At 50.2% G+C, this 16,889-nt stretch overlaps 1 protein-coding gene across 10 annotated transcripts in view; it reads right to left on the bottom strand.

Moving 5' to 3' along the window:
* Nucleotides 1–16,889, bottom strand: part of UBAP2L (ubiquitin associated protein 2 like) — a 48,330-nt gene that overhangs the window by 18,012 nt on the left and 13,429 nt on the right. For 5 of the 10 annotated variants that reach the window (XM_061605541.1, XM_061605546.1, XM_061605542.1 and 2 more), the window contains exons 6-17: nt 16,321–16,416; nt 14,829–14,874; nt 13,993–14,108; nt 12,602–12,676; nt 8,113–8,165; nt 7,910–7,995; nt 7,167–7,338; nt 6,095–6,329; nt 4,170–4,447; nt 2,503–2,675; nt 1,131–1,320; nt 90–144 (exon numbers count right to left, since the gene is read on the bottom strand). In XM_061605541.1, the coding sequence (XP_061461525.1) occupies nt 90–144; nt 1,131–1,320; nt 2,503–2,675; nt 4,170–4,447; nt 6,095–6,329; nt 7,167–7,338; nt 7,910–7,995; nt 8,113–8,165; nt 12,602–12,676; nt 13,993–14,108; nt 14,829–14,874; nt 16,321–16,416 (1,575 nt within the window). The remainder of the gene's footprint in view (nt 1–89; nt 145–1,130; nt 1,321–2,502; nt 2,676–4,169; nt 4,448–6,094; nt 6,330–7,166; nt 7,339–7,909; nt 7,996–8,112; nt 8,166–12,601; nt 12,677–13,992; nt 14,109–14,828; nt 14,875–16,320; nt 16,417–16,889) is intronic. The other 5 variants (XM_061605545.1, XM_061605547.1, XM_061605549.1 and 2 more) reach the window with 3 other exon arrangements.

Genomic DNA, 16,889 nt, shown 5'->3' with positions numbered 1-16,889 from the left:
GTTCACTGCACAAACACTTCACAAGTTTACATAAAAAGAGTCGAGCGTACATTTCCCCCAACTCCCAGGCGTTTTCGAGAGGCACTGACCTTCAGCTGACTGCGTGGTTTGCAACTGCGTGGGCGGCACCGAGCTGAAGCCATTCTAAGGAGAGAAAGACAGGAGGAGGAATCAGCTCCAGCTGCTGCAGAAACACTTATCAGTTCCAATATTTCAGCTGGACAGATGAAGCAATCCGCCCAGTTCGGTGCCTGCTCCTAGGTTATCTCCCTGCTTTTTAATAGACCTGGACACTTTATAAAGTTCTAGTAGAGTTGCTTGTCACATGCAGTGAGTAAGCTGGGAGTTCGCTAGATGTCCCGAGTGTGATACCCAAGAGCTGCCCTTGTTCCCCATATTCCACCTGTTTAACTAGGGCCAAAGGTGGGGAACCTGCCGCCCTCCAAATGTTGCTGGACCACAACTCCCATCATCCCTGACCACTGGCATTGCTGGCTGCTGGGAGTCCAAACAACATCGGGAAGGCCGCAGGTTCCCCAGCCTGGCCTCTTCCTCTGAAGAGCAGCCCTGCTGGATCCGACCCAAATCCATCCAGTCTAGCACTGTCCTTCCAACAACGGCCAGCCAGACATCACAGGGAAGACCGTGTAGAGGGCATGAAGGCAATAGCCTTTCCTAGCTGTTGCCCTCCCCCACAATGACTGGTATTCAGAGGTAGACTGCCCCTGAACATGGACAGTTCCTCACAGACCTCTCCTCCATGAAACTGTCTAACCCCCTTCTGAAGTTTTCAAATTGGGTGGTCAGTTTGCAGCGACTTCTATAAAACACCTTTGCATTGTGTAAAGATGCCATTCTAGGCCGAAAGCTGCTAGGTCTAGCGACCAAGAGTTCCAACAGCAGCTGTTTCGATGACGATGATGATAATGGCCCAATCTTAACTAAGCATGTGGTCTCCCAAAACAACGCATCAGCCAGATCCAATTCTCTCTGAGCCTGAAAGCAACTGGCAAGGAGAGTTCCTTGAGCATGTGCACTATCAGTGAACAGGGAAGGCCGGCAGGTAGAGATGGATGTGTGTTTTGAGATCTGGCACCGCTCAACACTAGGCATCCGGAAGCAAACCCTACCTTGGCCTGGGTCAAGTCTTTTTGGGGCGAGGAGGAAATGGAGTTTGGGTACCGCCGAGTCTGAGTAGATCTCTGCTCGTACAGTGGTCCCTGAGCGCTGTTCTGGGAGGTATATGTTGCTGTAGGTATGGTGCAGCTCTGGTAACCCGGCTCCTGGCTCTTATTGGACGATATCGTGGACAGAGATTCACTGGGGTGGGGGAAGCAAAGAAGTGACAGAATAAGATTTAAGTTAACAAATCCTGACGGATGTCCAGAACGGGAGAATCGTGGCTTGCAGAGTGGGTAGGCTATGTTGGTGAGTCTGCCAGGAAAAAGGCTTTCTGCTCACCCCAGCTCTGGGGAGGAGTTTGGGTAATACTAGAGATTACATTTGAGAGCCAAATACTCCGTTTGCATGCTGTCTGGGATGGATGGCAGCTGGAATCTAACAGTGCCTGGTGGGCTGCAGGTGTCCCATCCCGATATGTAACCTGCCCTCCCTCCAAGGAGCTCAAGACACGAGTACAAGAGCCCTCCCTCTATTTTATACACACAGCAAGGATAAAAGTAGGTTAGGGAGCTAAGTGGTGCAGGTGAAGGCCCTCACCCCCCACCTTGTCTATAAGTAATACAGCCCCAGCGCTGGGAGGCTCTCATTCCAACCCCAGTCGGTGGCCTGCCACGTGGCTGGCTGGCTCTGAATAACCCACAGCAAGAGGAGTTAATACTGGACAGCGAGCATTCCTTGTCTCGACATGGCACAAGCAGTTCAGCTTGTCCTGTCTCTTATGCAGGAGGGGTCGGCGCTGTCACAGACATTCCCTTCCCCACAGCACACTTACACACACAGACAGGAACATAGGAAAGTGCCTTATACCGAGTCAGACCCTTGAGCCATCCAGCTCAGTGATGTCTACACTGACTGGCAGCAGGTCTCGAGGGTTTCCAGCAGCGAGTCTTTCCCAGCCCTGTCTGGAGATGCCAGGGATTAAAACCTGGGACCTTTTGCATGCACGGCAGATGCTTTGTCACTAAGCTACTGCCCTTTGACTAACAATACAGGAAGATTCCAGTCCTCATGGTTCTAAATAAAGGGCTGATGTAGATGGGACATAAGGCAGCTTCCTATGATTATAAGTAGTGCTTTCTGCATTAGGAAATTAACAAGGAACGTAAGAAACTGCCTCATGCTGAGTCAGACCATTGGTCCATCTAGTTCAGCACTGATTACACTGACTGGCAGCAGCAGCAGCCCTCCAGAGTTTCAGACTGGGAGTCTTTCCCAACTCTACCTGGACAGCCCGGGGATTGGACCTGGGGCCTTCTGTGTGCAGGGAAGAGGCTCTCCCCAGGGCCCTTCCCCAACTGACACTCACGGGCCAAGGCCTACCTTGCAGTACTCGTGTACAGGCTGCTTGGAGGCTGGCTCACAGAGGTGCTCGTGGAAGGCGTCGATTCGTACTCCGAAAGGACAGGCTCTGACCCAAACTGCAACGCCCCAAACTGCAAGTTGAGCCCCGAGATATCCGCGGAGCCGGGCATCTCCACCGCCAGAGCGGGAATCTGAGGAGGACAAAAGGCCGTCTGTTGAGCCAGTAACGTGGCACGTCACAACCCCAGGGTGGTGAGCTCTCTCTCGGCACCCTTGGGCAACCAACTAGCATTCCTAGAGGAGTGGTGGCGAAAGCTTTCTACTTTCGGGAAACCCCTTTCATGGCGACATGGTTGCCAAAGGCTTCCTGCAAGTGGCAGAAGGTGTGCCTGGACTTCACCGTCACCCTTGGGTGAACACAGGCGCAGTTTAGAAGTCATCAGCTTGTTTCTGACTGCCCCCCTTCTGTCTGCAGGTGGTTTTAACATGATTGAAAACTCCTCCATAGATATAAGTGAATAAACCCCTCCAGAAATTATGAGGTCTATATTATTACTGTTGTTGTTGTTATATGCCTTCAAGTCGATTATGACTTATGGCGACCCTATGAATCTGCGACCTCCAAGAGCATCTGTCATGAGCCACCCTGTTCAGATCTTGTAAGTTCAGGTCTGTGGCTTCCTTTATGGAATCGATCCATCTCTTGTTTGGCCTTCCTCTTTTTCTACTTCCATCTGTTTTTCCTAGCATTGTTTTTTCTAGTGAATAGTATTATTACTACTACCCCCATATTATAGAATGGAGCGGGAAGAGGCCTAAGGCTGAAAGGGGGGGGGAGAGCTTGCCTAGTGGCCTTTGTGGGAAAGTAAGGCTCAGAAATGGGACATCTTGATTCACAGCTCAGTCTCACCCCCTCCACTAGCTCTCACAAGGATCAATGGCTGATGACATCCCACTTGCACTTGGTGCGTCCGTGTGCTTGTATAAAGACACACACACACCCCTAACCCTATTTAAAAAGACAAGCCTGCAGATACACTACACGCCTTGGAAAATGACAGGTTTGCAAACTTCCACTGACTCAGAACTAGGCGCAAACTGCCCCCTGGGTTAGCATCGGAGTGTTCAAACCACTTAAAAAAAAAGCCAGTCCAGAACGGATGCCACATGGCTGTTTAGTCTGAAAGGACCAACAATGGAAGCCACCGTGTTACAGCTGCACATTTAGCCAAAGAAACTGGCAGAGCTGCTTGCTCAGATCTCGGTTGCAGTAACAAGGCAGAGATTCTGCCTAGCTCTCTGCGTTTTCTCGGGGCTGGAAGAGACAGGAGAACCCACCCACACACATCTTATTTGCAGCTCTTGCCCTACGACAGCCAGTGTGGTACAGTGTTTGACCGGGCCCCAAAGAGAGATCCAGGTACAAGTCACCATCTGTAGGAGCACAGGAAGCTGCTGTATAGAGTCAGACACTGGCTGGTGGCCATGCTCCAGAGTTTCAGTTGCAGGAGCCTTTTTCTCAGCCCTGCCCGGAGCTGCCAGGGACTGAACCCGCAACTGTCTGCGTGCCAAGCAGATGCTTGGCCGCTGGGCCATGGCCGTTCCCGCTCACCTGTGAAGTCCACTGGGTGCTTTGGGCCCATCAACACCTCAAGTTTAAGACGAACGGCTATTAGCCCTCATACCTTTGATGTCAAGGAGGCTTTCTTCTTCTGCTGTTTCAATTTCTGCTGAGCTGGCTGGGGACTCGAGGACTGGTTGTCTGAGGAGCCCGGGGACATCTGGGGAGCGGGGTTGGTTTTGCTGGCCAGGGGGGATGACGGGGGTGGTGGGGCTGTGACAGAGGCGGTCACCACAGGCTGCTTTTCCTGCAGGAACACATCCATCATGGTGGATGGGGCCGGGAAGGCCTGGCGCTTCGCAAACGGGCTGTGCACGGCGGGTTCCGAGGGGTTCTTCAGATCTGCACGCCGGAAAGGAAAGGATGGCGGTCAAGCCCCGGGACAATCAGCTCCTAGTAACTGCTGCACAGTATGGAGCACCAGGCACTTTTGTTTTTTCAACCCAGCACTCTTATGAGATGCAATGTCGGGTATTTTAAAGGCTCCCCAGAAAGCTGATCCTTCATGTCTGGAAATCTGGCTACGCCTGCCCAAATGGACAAGCCCTGAGTGCTTTTGCCTGGCTGAAATGTGTCCTTGTGATCATGGCCTCTTGCTACCTTGGAGGGAGAGAACATGAGAAGAGCTCTGCTGGATCAGGCCAAAGGCCCACCTAGTCCAGCTTCCTGTCCTCACAGTGGCCAACTGGGTGCACCTCTGGGATGCCCCCAAGCAGGAAACTGAGGACAACAGCAATATCCTGGCTTGTGTTTCCCAGCCACTGGAATCCCAAGGCATCCTGCCTCTGAGAGTGGAGGGAGAAAGCAGCTTTATCATCTAGGAATTTGGGTAATCCTCTTTTAAAGCCATCCAAGTTGGTGGCCATTATTACATCTTGTGGGGACGTAGATGTGAACATAAAGCCGTAAGAAGAGCCTGGCTGCTGGTTCAGGTGAAGGGCCCACCTAGTCCAATGTCCTGTTCTCACAGTGGCCAACCAGATGCTCATTATGGAAAGCCCACACGCAGGACCTGAGCGCAAGAGCAACGCTCCTCCCCTGCAATTCCCAGCAACCAGTATTCAATGGCACACCGCCTCAGACAGTATGGAGAGAACATAGCCGTCAGGGTTAGTAGCTAACGATTACCTTTTCCTCCATGAAGTTGTCTAATTCTCTTTTAAAGCCATCCAAGTTGGCATCAATCACTAACACCTTGTTGGAGCAAATTTCATAGTTTAACAAGGCACTCCTTGTTGTTGTTTTGCTCTGTCCTGAATCTTCCACCATTCGGCTTCACAAAGTTCTGTCCCAAAGTTCTAGTGTTATGACAGAGGTGTGCGTGGGCACATGTGGGGAAGCCCCTGACTTTTGCAAGGCTGGAATGCAGCCTCCTGGACAAAGGTAGGATCCGCAACTGTTGGTTTGCCCACTTCTGCCTCGGGCCCCACCCATCCCAGGTATATGGCCCCCAAGAAGGTCCCCTGTGAAGGAAATGTGGCCCCCAAGGCTGAAAAAGGTTCCCCATCCCTGCTTTAAACAGAGTGGAATTTGGAACCAGAAAGCTGGTTTGTTTGATCACCAGAGGCAGCTGGGCAGCTACCCACTGCTGCATGACTGAATCAGCCGATGATGCCAAGGCTTCCTGTAGCATACGCTGTCCCCCCTTTGTAGCTATGAGGGAGCCAGAAAGGGTCTACTGGTATGCAGCCCACTCTGAGACAGGATGGACGGAGTCAAAGCAAGGTGATTTAAATCAGGATTTGAAATCAGCAACAAAATCAAGCTTTCCACTGGTAACAACTTCTTTCCCCTGAACAACTAAAACCATGCTGATTTACAACCAGAGCATTATGTACTCTATGGAGAATACTTAGAACATTTTTTTTAAGAAATCTGATTTTTACTAATTTTATAGTGTACTTTCCTATTTCAGCAGGCATTTTTAAGGTAGTTTTCTGATTTTTATGATGAATTTTGTTCTTATTCTTGCACCTTCCCTCCCCTTACCGTACTGCACAAGCGACGAGGATTGGCTCGTGGTGCTGGTATCCCAGGAGGTGGCTGTGCTGCTGCCGCTGGATGGCTGGGGATGTTGAGCTGCCAGCTGAGCCAGAGCCTGGGCGGTCTTGAACTGCTCCAGGAACTGCGAGCCGGTGGTGGTGGTGGTGGCAGCGGCGGCACTGCCACCGGTGCTGCTTTTGGCCTCGCCAACCTCGCTGAACCCCTTTCCCAGCATGCTGACCTGGAATTGCAGAAAAGGAAGGGCAGGCTGAGGCGGGTCAGTGCAGGACACAGCAGCTCTGAGCTGCAAATCCCCCCTTGGCCATGACGCTCTCAAGGGCGGGGCACACAGCAGAGCTGCCCCCATCTAGACCAGCACCCGTTTCCCACTGTGGCCAGCCTCTGAAGACTCACAAGCAAAGCGAGAAGGTTTGGCTCCAGAACCACTTGGTTCTGAGGGAGACTGCCTCTGAACATGGAGGTTCCAGTTGGCTATGGTGGCCAATAGCCACTGACAAGATAATTCCTCCTCCACCAAAGTTAATGGGCCCAATCCTTTTTTTTTGAGGCCACATACATCAACCTCGTTCAACAGGTTTGTTGGGAGGCTCAAATGGGGTAACTCCTACGACCTCATTTGCCCCCCCGAGGTTCCCTTCGAGCAGATGTTGTGGGACTCCCAACTCCCATCCCTCCCCCCCCTCAAAGAATAACACTTCTAGGCACTTGACCACAAAAGTGGACCACAAAAGGCCACAGCCACAGGGGCGCTGGTTGTTCTTGCCGCTACAGTCTTAAATTTGACTACTCCGGAATCGGGCACAGTGTTCGAAATGGGCACCGGGGGAGAACACAGCGAGAAACTATACAGCAAGAAGTTAGACCCAATTTCTCTAGCAACTGTGGCAGGTGACAGGTTGGACAGAGGCAGGGAGAGTGAAACTAGCACATGGCCTCCAAAGGCGCTCAAGGAGAGGGTCTGGCACGGCAGATGCATGCACGGCAGATGCATGCACGGCACCCTCACCACAAACACACACACACACGGTGCTCCAATAGAAGGCTGCCATTTCCTTACCATGCCATGGTGGGAGAAGGTGTTCCCCGAACTGGGCTGGGATATAGCACTCTGCTTCGAATTGCTGAACACCAACGGCTGGCTGAGAGTCGGCGCCTGCGAGGAATCCAGGTTGGGTGATTCATTCTCCAGAGAGGAAGGGGTCTTTCCTAACAGCACAGCCAGGTCAATTCTAGGAAGGGAAACATGTGAGGAGGAGGGCTGGTTATTTCTGCACCTGTCCACTTGGGCTGGACCTTGGTCCTATCCAGCAAGGCACTTCAAGAGTGCAGACTCAGGATGACCCAACATAGCCCTGAATGGGGGGGGGGCGGGGGGCGGACCTCTGGGCCCCCCTCCAGATGTCACGGGACTCCTACTCCTATCATTCCTGACCACTGGGCCATGCTGAGTCTGATGGAGTCCAACAAACATCTGGAGGGCCACAGGCTCTCCATCTCTGCTTTATACCTCTGTAAATGTATTTAATATGTGATCTCTGATTGGCTGGGACATGCATTCAGACAGGGTTGAGGAACCTGCAGGGCCCTCTAGATGTTTCCAGACTAAAAATTCCATCACCCCTGACCAAAGGCCATGATGGCTGGAGCTGATGAGAGCCCAAGAACATCTGGAGGGCCCATAGATTCCCTACCCCTGACATACACCATCCTTTAGTCCCCTGCCTGCCCTTCCCCCCTCCCAAAAAAAATACCCCATGTCCTATAACAACATAGCTACTATTGTAGACGTAAATGGACCACCTCTGTCCAGCCGTGATGGTCACATTTTCTGCAGGCAGGGGCACAGAGGAGACGTTGGATGCAGTGAAGATCTTGGTCTCGGAAAGCTGGGGACGCAAGGGAAAGGAAGTTAGGAGGACCAAAGTAAGAGATGGCAAGGGGGGGGACCCACGAAGAGGGAAGCTAAGTGAGGCAGTGAAGGAGGAGGAAGGAGGTGTACCTACATCTTCATTCCAGTCCTCGGTCCCCCATTCCTCTGTTGCCGTCCTCCACGCACCTGACCATAAAACAAACAGAGAGCGTGTTTGGTATGAACGGATCCTAGGCACCTCTTAGGAAAAGGCTGAAGGAGGGAGGTTTTAAGAAGCGTTGCAAGTGGCTAAGCAGGTTTGTACCCCTTGCCCAGACAGACACAAGCTGGGGAAGGGGAGGGAAGAGGAGAAGAAATATGGGCACACCACACAAGCTTCCCCGACCCGCTGAACACCAAAGCAAAGAGGCTGGACCCTGGAATCACCATTACTCTGCCCTGAAACTCACTTCCCTTGGGGAAAGAATTGGGATACCTGTCCTCCTCTCACTGGTCTACATGCTGCCCAGTTCCATAGCTCACCGGCTATCAAATGCAGCATCTCTCCACCAGGCCCGTTACTCTCCCCCCCTGCCCCCAGTCAAAGTCCTGTTTTTCTGAAGAAAATATCATTGCCGCCAGAGTAGGAATCCTGGCAAAATGGAAAGAGGCCAAAGACGCCCTCAGCTCAAGGAAAGGTGGCTGTGTGCGCGCATGTGAGTGTGTATGCAGATGAAGACATGATCGTCCTCATGCAAGCTACACATTCAGATGCCTCCCACTGCCAAGGTTTGCCTTTAGGAGGCCCACACCTAGGGAAAATGAAAGTGGTTCATCTCCCTGCCTCCAAAAGTCAGGTGACAAATGTTTTCTTAAAAAAAGCTGAATCAAGTATTTTTATTTCTTTCTCACTTTTAAAGTTAGTTTTACTAAAAACAAACAAACTAACCATCCAAACAGAGATGCCTAGTTGCCCATTAAATGGTGATATTAAATAAACCACTTCTACATCCTCTAAATATCTCCCCTTATAACTGTACTGACCAAGCACTTTAGGAAGTTATCAAAAGCTTATTTCAGGGTATAGGAAAAGCCAGAAGGTGGGCCGGGAGAGGGGTCATACACCACATGGCCCTGGGCATTAAAAACATATGGGCTGGTTTCTGCAAGCCAATTAAAAAAACCCTATGAGTGTTCATTAGCTAAAAGGACAGGTCCCAACCAATCAGGGACCATGTATTAAATGTTGGAAAGAGGGAAGCAGCGAACATACATACAAACAGCTAGTGGGATGAATCTAGCTTGAGAGTTTTACCAAGTGATGGATAGATTTCCACCCACCACCTCGAGGACCTGCTAAAGCTGGAATGGAAAAACCTTCCCTGAAGCTGGCACAAAATCCACTCACCAGATGCCAGGGGCCCTGATGAGCAGCAGGTTGCCCTGGGGCAAGCAGAGTGCCCTTCCCCAAGTTTGCCACAGATCACAGCAGAATTGGAAGGTGGGGAGTAGATGCCTCTCGGAGCTTTGGGAGTGACAGAAGCTCAACGTGCCACAAAACCTTGCTGGAGGGAGGCACTTGAAAGAGGTCTGGCGGCAACTGAAAGTAACTGCTGGCAACTGAATGAACAGCAAGAAGCCAAAAATCTATAGAGCCCTGGATCGCCTTTCATAACTTAACTATAGAATCAATTGTTCCACCTCCCTGTGCAACCACATTTTTAGAAATGCAACAAGGGCAGGACAATGATGCCAAGGAAATTACTGTGAAGTGATCTTTCCCTTCAGGAACAACTCTAGCTCAGTGGCAGAGCACCCGCTTGGTACGCAGAAGGTCCCAGGTTCAACCCCTGGCACCTTCAGGTGGGGCTGGGAAAGAGACAAGTGCCTGAAACCCAGTATTTATTTTACAAACTTCATACGCTGCTTGACTGTAATAAAGCCTCAAAGCAGTTCACAAAAAAATAAAAACAAAATATTAAAATTACGAATCAAAGATAGTCAAAACATTCAAAAAACTAATTAAAATCAGCAAGATAAAAGCAGGCTCACACATATGTAGATTCTACATGTCTGCATAGACGTGCCCAAACAAAAATGTTTCCAGCAAGGAGCCACTGCTAGTCAGTGTTGACATTCCTTAGCTACATGGTCTGAAGGTCTGACTCATAATAAGGCAATTTCCTATATAAATACTTGGGAAGGGCCAGAGCTCAGTGGCAGAGCACCTGTCTTGCATGCAGAAGGTCTCAAGTTCAATCCCCGGTGGCATCTCCAAGTAGGGCTGGGAAGAAGACTCCTGGCTAAAAACCTGGAGCCGCTGCCAGTCAGTGTAGACAATACTGAGCTAGATGGACCAAAAGCATGACTCAGTATAAGGCTGCTTCCTAGCAGTGTATTAGAATTCCCCCCCGTCTTGAGGCACTTCTAGTTGTCTCCATTTTGCTCATTATGCAGAAGCCAACCCAGGCTTGCTACTGAGTACAACTCAACAGGCAGCTGCAGCAGCCAATCTGACCCACGCTCCTGTGTGAACCGAGGGGGCTTCCAAACGGGCATTTTGTTGGGTTGAAACACACCACTTCTCTCTCTACTGAAAAATGATGGGGGAGGAAGCAGGGCTGTGGAGTCGGAGTTGTGGAGTCAGAAGCAATTCTGGGTGGCGTTGGAGTCGGTAGAAATGTACTGACTCCGACTTCAAAATCAAATCAATATTTTAATATTAATTTATTAATATTAATACATTAATATACATTTGCCATTTATGAAGGAGTCGGACATTGGAAAAACAGAGGAGTCGGAGTCTTGACATACCGACTCCACAGCCCTGGGTGGAAGGAACAGCATACTGTGCTAAACACTGCTGACCAACTGGAATGGGGTGAGGAGAGAGATTTGGGGGATTGTTTCTTCTTGTTGTTTTTTGTATCATAAAATTCTAACAAAAATCATTTACAGAAAAACCAAACACCGCTTCTGCGCCACGGAGCCCTTCATAGGTAAGCAAGCTTGAGAGTGGGGGGAGAGATCTACGTTTTCTCAGACCGGCTACCGGACCTCTACAAACAGGGGGCGAGAAGGCAAGTGGCACGTGATACTCCTCCCAGGAAACAGACTCATAATGGGGCATCTTATTCACGTAGCTTCATTAGCAAAAAAAAGGGCTCAGGGGAAACATGCGGATCTGAGGATGAAATGTTGACCGACAAAGGATGCTGAACGATTCAGTCTCTTTCACTGTGCCCACATTGCCACTCATTTTGCCTTTTTTTAAAAAAAGCAAAAACAACCCTGCAAGGCACTATATTTGACATCCAATGTGGCCAACAGCTGAGAGAATCAGATTAGGACCAGGTAGGCTTGAAGCCCAAGATCTTCTTCAGCCATGAAACTCATTGAATGGCCTTGGGGCAGTCTCTCTCAGCCTAATAATCCAGGGGTGAGGAACCAATGCCCCCCCAAAAAAGATACTGCTGGGCTCCAACTCTCATCAGCCCCAGCCAGCATGGCCAACAGCCAGGAATGATGGGATTTAGGAGTCCAGCAATATCCGGAAGGCCTGAAATTCCTCACCTAGACCTACCTCGCTAGCCTGTTGTGAGGATTAACAGGGAAGAGGAGGAACCACTTATGCCACTTGAATTGCTTGCGGGATAAAAATGCAGTAAGACTCTAAAAAAGAAAACTAAAAAAAGACCTAGTGTTTCACCCATGTTAAAGAACAGACCCACCCCCACGTCAGAGCCTATCAATGGATTTTAAAGGCAACAAAGGAATTAACTCCGGATCTCCTCATCGTCAAGGCACAACTCAGCTGTGTTCAGTGATCCCAAGTCTGCACTCTTGCTTAGGAACATAAGAAATGGCTGCCAGTCGGATCAGACCAAGGCCTTGCCCGTGATGTTCTTGGTAAGTATCACAGCAGCCTGCCAGCAACTGGCCAGTGATGCACCAGGGGACTGCAGTCCAGCCAGCCATCTCTCCCCGCTCTGTGTTAAGGCATTTTGAGCTGCATGCAAAACACATGGAGATTTTTGGGTTTTTTTGCAGGGAGAGGAGGAAGGCACTGCAGTAGAATTTGTTCTCATAACTGGCTCTTGAACAAGCAGTTTTGCCAGATGGAACCTCCACATCCAGAGGCAGTGTATTGATGGATACCAGATAATGGGAGGAAATGAAGAACAAGGGAAGACCTGGCTGGCCTTCCCCCCCCAAAATGGAATGACAGACGGGACTCCCTGATCTGACCCGACAAGCCAGTTCTCGTCTTATGTCCTTGATGGTGGTGGGCTTTCAAATCAAGATGCAAGAGGTTGATAGACCCAGGGGACGGAAGCCACAACAGAACAGCCATGGCCAGTGGAAGGTGCAATCAAAACAGCCCTGAAAACAAATCCATGTTTCCCCCCCCCCAAAGAATCTAAAATCCCCTCCCTTCTTAAAAAGCACACGGGGTGTGGGGCAGGGAGTCAGCATTAGTAAAAGCACAGGCAAGAACACACAAACAATCATTAAGTGAAATCAAACTGAGATGGAAAGAGATGGATGGGGGGGCGAGGGGGGTAATAAAAGGGACAAGACAATGACATATCCACAGATAGATTCCAACTTATAAATAAAGAGATCCTGGGCAATTAGTGCACCTGGATTTCTCGTACCAGGAGCAGTGTCAAATTTTCGGGGATAATTAGACCCCTCACCCCTAATGTAATCAACTCCTGAAATAAAACAGAAAAAAAAGAATGGGGAATAAAACAGTGAAACTTTTTATATTTTAAGAAATGAGAAAGTGAAGCGTTTATGCCGCTGCTACCACCACCTCTTCCCCGCTCCCCACAAAAAACTAGCCTGCCCACCCACCATACCTGTGGATATTGTTAAAATTAAAGAAAATATGCTTAATGCTACAAACTAATCATGAGAGCATGAAATGAGGTGTGTGGTTTGTAACAAGTAAACCCTCTGGGGGGGGGATAAAAACAGGGGGGGAGAACTATTACCCCCCCTTCCAGTAACAAGTTCTAGAATTCTCCCTTCTTAGGACACACAGAGAACAGGGGAATCTATTTCCAAAAGGAAAGCAAAGGCACTGTATTTTCTGCTATTTGAAGCATAAATTTCTACCGCACAAGGGCATCTTCCCTCAAACCCACAAGAGGGATTTTTGTTCAAGTAGGGAGGTCTTGTCTTCCAAAGGGAAGTTTGTCCCTAGCTCAGTGGCAGAGCATCTGCCTTGCATGCAGAAGGTCCCAGGTTCAATCCCTGGCCTCTGCAAGTAGGACTGGGAAAACACAGCTGCCTGAAAACTTGAAGAGCTGCTGCCAGTTGGTGTAGACAATACTGAGCTCAATGGACCAATAGTGTTGCCCTCCAGATGCTACTGGGCTCCAACTCCAGTATGGTCAGGGATTATGGGAGCTGTGTAGTCCAGCAACATCCGAAGAGCCACAGGCTTCCCCACCCTCATGCTAGACTTGCCAACTATATCTTTGAACCCGAACGGAATAAGCGACTTCCCACAGGTTTCACAATCGAAATACTAATACAGACTAAAAATGCTTAACATGGATTGCAGCCGCAACCGCCCATCACCTCAAGGCAGGTTTACACTGGAATAGACACAGCAGTTCAATAACATCAAGGACAAATGCAACAGGCGGGACGATGGGGCAATCTGGCAGACATGAAGTGGCTGGATGTGCCAAAAATTTTGTTACCTCTACCGCGCAGTAGTAGGAAGGAGCACAAGTTTTGCATGGGTGACAGTTCCGGGGCCAACCCCCAGCATCTCCAGTTAAAAGGATCTCAGGTGGCAGGGCTGAGAGAGACTCCCTCCTGAGAAGCTGGGGTGACACTGCCTGTCAGCCTAAATACTGGGACAGCGGGGCTAACAGGCTCACTCAATAAAAGGCAACTTCCCATGTTCAAGGATGGCAAGCTATACAGGAAAAGGACCCGCTTGCCGGGCTTTTCCCAACGTGAGCCACACTCCAGGTGCACAACAAAAGGACACACAGAGGCCTGAGTCACTTACTCGTCCCGTCATCCGGCTCAAAACTCCCAGTGTTGTTGTTCCATGTATTGCTGGTGCTATTCCCGTAACCTTCTTCCGTGCTAGTGGGCTCTGCGTAGTCCGCGGGGTTGAACGTTCTGGAAGATGAGGGGGAGGGGTTAGGACCACTCCTGTGACAGACCTGGCCTTGGCTCTTCCTCGCTAATTCGAAACAGTGATTAACCCTGGCCGCAGACAGGCCTTCTACCCCAGAGTTCCTGATGAGGCTTAGAACTGTGACCGTCTGTCCCAAGGCCCTCTTCTCTACAGGGCGCTCAAACTTAGGAATGCCAGAATTTGAAACTGTGGGATATACAAACACACACACACACAAACAGGAAGGGAGAAAGCGGGTCCACAACTCGCAATCCTCTTTGTTCTGCTCCCGATTCTCTCCCCTCTCCCAAGACTGTCGACTTTTTTTTGCACAATAAGAATTCTTCCCTGTTAACAGCCAGAGCGCTGCTCTCAGAAATATACATTCATATAAAAAGCAACACCGCTTGTTTTCTTCTAGGCACACAAACGTGTGTCACTTAGTACAGTAGAGCCCCACTCATACGGCGGGTTACGTTCCAGACCTCCTCCTACAAGTGAAACCCGCTGAAAAGCAGAACTCCATCAATAAAATGGTGCCCGACGCCCAAAAAACGCCGTAAAAGCGGAACAAGCGCCGTATGAGTGGGGCCTTACTCTAATTGAAAAGCAGGCCACTGAAAAGCGGGGTCCTACTGTATAGAAAAGCTAGCTGGCTCTATCCTTCCCCCCCCCTAAAAAAAAAAAGCAGGGGGGGGGGAAAGAGTAAGTGAAACACTTACCCCATGCCTTGAGCCGAAAACCTTCCTCCCCGTCTTCCAGATCCACCTGCAACACGAAGCCGACAGCTGTTAACCTGATCGGACCAAAGACCCCGCCTTTAACTAAGCCGAACCCTGCAACACAGGGTGAGCGTTGCTGTCCATTTCTCATCCATGAAGTTCCCTGGGTGACCTTGGCTGAGTAGGGATTCAAGCCCTGGTCACCTAGGTCCTAGTCCAACAGTCTAACCAGACCACACAGGACTGTGACGTTTTGTAAGCACCTTCTGTCACCCTAGCATGTTGCATAACAAGTAGGCGTTTTAAGCTGTGCTTAAAGCAGCTCACAACACTGGAAAAGCGACACAATAGCTAACTAATCAGTTTTCTCTCTCTCATATCTTTCAGTTTGTCTCTGTGAAATCAGGGATGGGACCCAGCGGCCCTCCAAGTGTTGGTGGAACTATAACTCCCTTTATCCCCCATGCTGGCTGAGGCTGGTGAGAGTTAGGAGTCCCAACAACATCTGGAGGGCCACAGGGAGAGCGGGAGGGGGCACAAATACAGTTTTTATGCAAAAACCCAACTAGGAAGCCAGAAACAAAAGACAGAGAAATTAAGGAGACACTGAGAGGGACAGGAGGAGGAGCATCCAAATCAACAAGAGAGATTTCCTGCTGGGCTAGAGGCGGCTGATAACTCCAATGTGGGCTATGTGGTTGAGTCGGCCAGGAAAGCTTAGCTTGCTTGCTCCGGTCGTTCAAAATTCCGCTTGCACTGGATAGTTTAGCATGGTGTGGCTTGGAACATACTAGTCTGCATGATGTCAGTTAAGCCTACTAGAAGCGATGACACGCTTTCTTAACGCAAGGGCTGGATGCAACAAACCAACCCTTTTAAGCCCTAGCGTCCGACACTAGGATAATTTAAAAAACAACACCTGGTAAGGACAGCTGACTCGAGCAGCTAGAAGGCCAAAGGTGTTCAGGGCTTCATAAGAGGCCCATCTAGTCCAGCATCCTGTTCTCATGGCTGCCCACCACAGGGCTCTATGAGAAGCCCGCAAACGGGACCCGAGTGGAACAGCAACTCCCCCCACTCAGGATCCCCAGCCACCAGTATTCACACACGACAGTGGAGGCAGAACGCAGCCATTGTGGCTTATAGCCACTAATCCTCCAGGAATTTGTCTAACCCTCTCTTTAAGCTATGCAGGCTGGTGGCCATCACTGCCAGTTGTGGAAGCGAATCCCACAGCTGGACCTAAGAGCTCTCATGTCCTGCTGGGCCAGGCGAAAGGGGGCCGCTCGAGCCCAACGTCCGGTTCTCACAGGAGCCAACCAGAAGCCTCTTCTGGGAAGCCCGCAAGCAGCGCCTGAGCGCAACTCGTGTCCAGAGGCATCCGGCCTCTCAAAGTGGAGGTAGTACACAGCCGTCGCGGATAGCCTGCTCCTCCTTGCATTTGATCCTCTGGCTCAAGGTCACGTGACTTCCTCCAGCTGCCCGTGCTCACCTCTGCCTCGCCCACGCCCTCGCCGCCCTCTCTCTGTGCCTCTTCCAGTAGATCCACCCGTCTTGCCACCATCCAGTCCGTTCTCCTGGCCCCGAACTGGAAGACACAAAACCGCACTAGTACGTTTCCAGTGTGCGTGCATGTGTTTGGGAGAGGGGGGGAGCTCATTTGCAATGACAAACAAAGGTATTCCAGTAGGCAGATAAAGAGGGTACACTGGCAGGCTGGCGTATATTACGCCAAACAGACATACAGGAATACCCCGCATTAACGTACGCAATGGGTCCAGAGTGAGTACGTAAACTGAAAATGTACTTAAAGTGAAGCACTACCTTTTTTCACTTATCGATGCATGTACTGCACTGCAATCGTCATATACGGGCATAACTGATGTAAATAACGCATTTATAACTAAAATAAACACAGCAGGCCTTATTTTAAGAAAAAGTTTGTAGTTGGAAATTGATCGGGCGGTGGCGTCATGCTGTTAAGTGTCCGTTCTTGCGAAGCGAGCGTACATAAACAGGGGAACGGTGCTACTGTAAATGTGTCCATACTCGCGAGTGTCC

This window comes from Rhineura floridana, chromosome 22, assembly GCF_030035675.1.
Source record: "Rhineura floridana isolate rRhiFlo1 chromosome 22, rRhiFlo1.hap2, whole genome shotgun sequence".
NCBI classification, from domain to species: Eukaryota; Metazoa; Chordata; class Lepidosauria; order Squamata; family Rhineuridae; genus Rhineura; species Rhineura floridana.
The sequence above is the reverse complement of the archived record's forward strand: the minus strand, read 5'-3'. Positions and strand labels throughout refer to the sequence as shown.